Source organism: Helianthus annuus, chromosome 15 (genome assembly GCF_002127325.2).
Source record: "Helianthus annuus cultivar XRQ/B chromosome 15, HanXRQr2.0-SUNRISE, whole genome shotgun sequence".
Lineage (NCBI taxonomy): Eukaryota > Viridiplantae > Streptophyta > Magnoliopsida > Asterales > Asteraceae > Helianthus > Helianthus annuus.
The window spans coordinates 35,817,422-35,823,176 of NC_035447.2; the positions used below are offsets into that span (position 1 = coordinate 35,817,422).

General features: G+C 27.6%; 1 protein-coding gene and 1 long non-coding RNA gene across 2 annotated transcripts; both read right to left on the reverse strand.

Moving 5' to 3' along the window:
* Window positions 1-376: 376 nt before the first annotated feature.
* LOC118487191 lies at window positions 377-1,183 on the reverse strand. The gene is made up of 4 exons (XR_004880700.1): window positions 1,118-1,183; window positions 959-1,027; window positions 501-560; window positions 377-416 (listed from the first exon to the last, which is right to left on the reverse strand). It is a non-coding gene; the product is annotated as an uncharacterized LOC118487191 (long non-coding RNA).
* A 205-nt stretch (window positions 1,184-1,388) lies between these two features.
* Window positions 1,389-5,438, reverse strand: LOC110909704. The gene is made up of 11 exons (XM_022154516.2): window positions 5,324-5,438; window positions 5,188-5,208; window positions 5,069-5,089; window positions 4,841-4,879; window positions 4,610-4,629; window positions 3,001-3,123; window positions 2,453-2,477; window positions 2,123-2,190; window positions 1,748-2,038; window positions 1,605-1,653; window positions 1,389-1,509 (listed from the first exon to the last, which is right to left on the reverse strand). Exons 1-11 carry the CDS (start codon window positions 5,436-5,438, stop codon window positions 1,448-1,450), a joined length of 834 nt encoding a protein of 277 aa, XP_022010208.2. The 3' UTR covers window positions 1,389-1,447.
* Between the last annotated feature and the right edge of the window lie 317 nt (window positions 5,439-5,755).

Sequence of the window (5,755 nt, forward strand, 5' to 3'; positions counted from 1 at the left end):
GCTAACAGATGTGGTTTCAGCAGCCATAAACTTATCAACAACCACAGATTCATTTTTGTTTCTAAACTTTGAACGTGTACGATGAACGATAAGAGACTCATCGGACACCAACATAACTGCTTTACATTTCTGAGTGGCCTAAAAAGTTCAAATAAAATAATAATTAGTTCTTTTTTAAGAAATAAAATTAAAAGTAAAAAAGTTATATATGATACTATACCGTTCTCTTTATCGGCAAAACAATTTGACCAACATCAACTTTATATTTCGGAATGGTCTAAAACAGGTAAATAAATACATAAGTAACTATCATAATTCGAACAAAATATCGAATCAGAAATACTCACATCAGAAACAACTATGGAGGACAGACTCAGTTCAGAAATAAAAATATTTGTTTTTCGTGTAGGATCAACCTATAAAACAAAAGAGTATAAAAATTATTAATATAGAATGAATTAATACATTGAATTATATAATACTTAAGTAATCAGATATACATGGGAGTTATTCTTCGGTATCAAAAATTTGTCCAGGTCCATCTCAAAGTTGCTTTTGTCCTGAAAAAAGGTAAACGTATAAATAAAAAAAATGTAAAGTAATCAACTTAAATTCATAAAAATATAATTAAGTAACTGAACCAAAACCTTTAAACTTAGATTTTCATCAACAACAACATTTGTTTTCCCCTTCGGATCATTGTAAGAAACATAAAACATTAACGGTTTAAAATGAAAAAATATAGGTAAAACAATTCAGTTAATTACAAACTCCTATAAATGAACACAAACTTTTAAACTTTGATTTTTATCACAAACAACACTTGCTTTGCATATCGGATCGGTTTTTTTATCTCAATCATCTTTGAACTACATATAAGGGAAAAGTGTTTAACAATATAATAAGAATAATAATTAAATTTAATAAAATACGAAAAAAAACAATGTCAAAAAATTACCTTCTTCTTAAGGTCTTCCATTTCAAGTAGAGATGAGAAAAAGTTATCAAACTTCGAATCATCAATATCCTACACAATTAACAATAAACAAATGTATAAATACAAAAAAAAATATTTATGATAAGTTTTAATAAATTAGATTAAAATATAGGGGTTTACATTGAACACAGACTCAAAACTTGCCAACTGAAATTTGTCGTCTTCACATTCCACAACAACACTTTCTTGAAAGTCAGTTTCGGCAGTACTACACTTCTCCTTATGTTCAGACTACAAAAAAAGATAAAAAATAACAATGTGTGAAATTCAAGATCTACTTGTAAGCTCGCATTAATAACTAAATAATAGTATAGATGTATAATTCTAACCGCAATAACCAAATCATCACCATCATCACCATAGATGGAGTCATCCAAAACAACTAACTCAACCTTGTTGTTCTGAATCTGAGTACTGGTTTGATGATTAAAGACTGAAAGCTCGAAAATTTTATTTCCAACCATTGAAAAGACAAAGATAGATCGGCTGTCTAAGGCAAGATCGTTTACCATCTTAGAACATCCATGAGTAAAAACACAGCTGTCAGTTAATCCGTCCATCTTAACGTTCCAAAATCTATCTCCTAAATAAAGAGTTGAGTGACCACCTTTGAAATTTTTCCCATAAAATTGCCTCCAAAATTCATCAGCCATGACCTGCATAGGCGGTGATAATTAAAAATTAATTTAAAAACCAATATACAGAAAGAAAACATTATTCATCATACTGATTGTATAATATACTACTTACAATAACGTCTTTGTCAGGTGTGATTTTGGATATAAAGCAGTATTGATGAACAAATGATTTAAACACCATTAGAAAGAATGATGATTGTCCAAATGACTGAAACATAAGATAGTTATTTTTTCTTATACAACTATCCCGAACAACTTTGGTGAAGCCATCAGCAAGAACATGGCCAACATCAGTTTTTTTCAGTCTTACAAACCATAACTTGTTGCCATCAACAATCTTAACTGAATCTTTGTAAGGTGGTTGGTCTCCCCAAATCATTGAAGCAAAGTCATTAGGTATTTGCTATGAGTTTAAAAAAAAATAAAAAAAAGACAAACATCAGTTTACTAAAAATATGATTAGTATTTAGAATACCAATAACCGTACCAAAAATATCTGGTCATCTTCCTGAATAAGCTTTAAAAATGAATGACTGTTGTTCATTGGATCCATATCTGAAAATTAAATATGAAGGTTTTTTACAAAATTAAACGGTAAAGTATTTATAGAAACACAATCAATATTTCTCAATAAGCTTTAAAACTTATCTCAATAGTTTTGTTATTACTGATTCACCCACTATTGTTGGTAGGGTAGACAATGCAAATGCAGCTTGTATTCTTATCTTGAAAATAGAATAATTACTGAGCGAAGTAAAAGAATACAAAAAACTGAAGGAGCCCTATGCAGAGCAAAGTAAACACAAAATTCAAACACCTATTAGTTCATCAAAGCACTTATTCTGCAATCCAAATAAAAAAACTCGGTAAAATAAGTTTAAAATATACCTTCACATTATGTTTTATATCCAAGTCAAAACACAAAACAATACATTGAAAGAAATTATAAAGCAAGAGAATTCAGGTAATAGAAATATTGAATTTTGATGTTAATTACCTTAGCGTTATCCCCTGTAAGCGGAAGAGAATAATCAATTAACAAAGAAACCTTCTTATATCACTCCATCAATTCTGTCACATTAAAGATGAATTAAGTTAATTGAAAAAGGAATGGCTAAATGGATGAAACACATTAATGGTTTACTTCCAAATTTAAATTTAAAAAAATGATTGACTTCCAAATTTAAAATCAAACACATTAATGGCAAACTTCAAAATTTAAATTTAAGATAATGATTGACTTCGAAATTAAAAATTTAAAATCACACACAATAATGGTTTACTTCAAAATATAAATTTAAAATAATAATTGACTATCATTATACCGGATCAAAAAACACCAAAAAACGATAAAATTAAACTTACCTCTTGTGTTCGAAAAAGATTCAGACTCATGCAGTTGCATAAGTTATCATCAATAAGTTTAAGACATTGACCATATGGAAATTTTCCTTCCCACAATAAGCTTGCAAAATCATACGGTATTTCCTATGAATCGAAACAAAAAACATATAAGCTTAAAATTTAATTTTAATGATGTAAAACTTATATGTAACAACCAATAAATATTTTTAATATGATTGTTGAATAATTTGAATCTAATTAGCTATATAGAAACCAATAATTGTTGATTAAAGTTTATTAAAAATTAGGATAATTAACAATTATACAAAATGAATATAGTCAACTTCTATTTTAGGTAACTTTATTTAAAAATAAGCCAAATATAATTTAAATTTAAAATTACTATAATATGTTGGAAGATTTAATCAAAATTATATATAGAATTTTAAATTTTAAACCACTAACATGTCTTTGTACATTGAACCCACTTAAAAAGGAAATCCAATGTTATTAACTCCAAATCGTTTACTTCCATAATATCCTCCAAATCAAAATTTTGAATTTTAAATGAAGTTATTATCTATCATCTAAATAAGGAAATTATCAGCGAAATATACTAAAAACTCATTTGTTGACATTTTTAAAAAATATTAATATATTCTTAAAACAGGCTTCTAATAATTAAAACGATATTAGAAAACATACAAATGTTAGCATCTTGAAGGACATAATCATCTAAAATACAGTGAAAGTTCAAAACTCAATTCCGTATCTATTATTTTAATGATTTAAAGCATATACGGTAAAAACCAATAAATTTTTTAATATGATTGTTGAATAATTTGAATCTAATTAGTTATATAGAAACCAATAATTGTCGATTAAAGGTTATTAAAAATTAGGATAATTAGCAATTATAAAAAATGAATGTAGTTAACTTCTATTTCAGGTAACTTTATTTAAAAATAAATCAAATATAATTTAAATTTAAAATTACTATAATATGTTGGAAGAATTTAATCAAAATTATATATAAAACTCTAAATTTTAAACCATTAACATGTCTAGGTACATTGAACTCACCTAAAAAGGAAATCCAATTAATGTTATTAACTCCAAATCGTTTACTTCCATATTATACTCCAAATCAAAAATTTGAATTTAAAATCAAGTTATTATATATCCTCTAAATAAGGAAATAAAAATTAACAGTAATAATTTTGGAACAAACGGATGGATAGCACCGAACCGTTATCATGATCCGAAATTCAATTGTCAAACATCAAGGATCAAACCATTAAACTCCAAGAACAAATATGATATTCAATCAAGCTTCAAACAAAACAATAGAAACGTGGAGCAAAGATTCTGACAAAACAATATTACAACCTTAAAAAAGAGAAAACAACTATAACATTCAACTAACCTCTGTTGCTTATTGAATGATCGGAGTCCGGTTGTTATCCAAGATTTAGGGATTCACATGAAAATCAAAATAAACAAAAATCAGTAAGTTTGATAAATTAGAGAATGTAGATGATGATCGGAGTCCGATTGTTATCCAAGATTTTGTTATCATCATCTACATTCTCTGATTTATGTAGATAAACAACAAACTAAAACAACATACCTTCAATTTTATGATCGGATCTACAAAATTCAGAACAACATAACTTATTTTGGTAGACTAACAATCCGAGTCCGAATTTCAAAAAAAGATTGAGGGTTCACCATGAGAAAATACAAACCATAAATCATTCAGAACATATATTAATAAGTAAAAAAAATAATGAACAGAAAGGATATAAAATTACATATTACAAACTTAAAAAAGATAAAACAACTATAACACTTAACTAACCTCTTTTGATTGACGAATTATCGGAGTCCGAAATCAGATCTACAGAAATCAGAACAAAGAAAAAGTTATTACAAATCAGAACAAAGATTATGAGAAATCCAAAGAAAGAAAAAGATAAAGTTTGATTGGATCTACTGAAATCAGAACAAAGAAAACGTTATTAGAAATCGAAAGAATCTTTATAAAATGAACTTTATATACAATTGAACAACATAAATAACAACATACCTTTAATTTCTTTAATCAGATCTACAGAAATCAGAACAAAAATGGTTTTTAGCAATCAAAACAATATTCATAAAAATAACTTTGTATAATACAATCGAATAACATAAATAACAACACACCTTTAATTTCTTTTATCGGATCTATAGAAATGAGAAAACAAATGGTTTTTAGCAATCGAAACAATCTTTATAAAAACAACTTTGTATATACAATAACATAAACAACGCAGATCTAGGTTCGATTAGGTATATTTACCTTTGATCTTGATAAAATCTTGAAGATCCGATGAGACGATGAACAATTGTAGAAGAAAAAGAAGATAGAGAAGGGAGATTCGGTAGGTATGATTTCGGTGAACAATTTTGGCCATTTTTGCGGGTATTATTTTAGGGAGATCGAAGATACCTTATAATAAAGATGAAGGAGAATGAAGATTATTGACTCGAAATAGCAATGCTTGAATCGTATGCTTGAACCAGAAGGGAGATGAAAGGAAAATGGAGATGAATGTGGTGTCTAGGGTTTTGGAAAATAACATATAGGATCCATTTTCTGTTGACCCGACCCAACTCAATTCGGATCCCGCCTTTTTTCCTTGGAATCGTGATTGTTGAAAGCTAATTGGGATTTCCCTCCTAAACCAAATTGCCACATCAGCCTAGATGGCCAAAGAGAAAGGACACATAG

What these genes read in the sequence shown, in the direction of transcription:
- LOC110909704 (XM_022154516.2), bottom strand. Translation starts at nt 5,438, where the DNA reads ATGGCCAAAATTGTTCACCGAAATCATACCTACCGAATCTCCCTTCTC. An exon ending in GTGCTTTGATGAACTAATAG is followed by an intron (nt 2,191 to 2,452) that starts GTGTTTGAATTT and finishes TTTAATTTTCAG; the next exon opens with ATATGGATCCAATGAACAAC. An exon ending in CACCTGACAAAGACGTTATT is followed by an intron (nt 1,654 to 1,747) that starts GTAAGTAGTATA and finishes CCGCCTATGCAG; the next exon opens with GTCATGGCTGATGAATTTTG.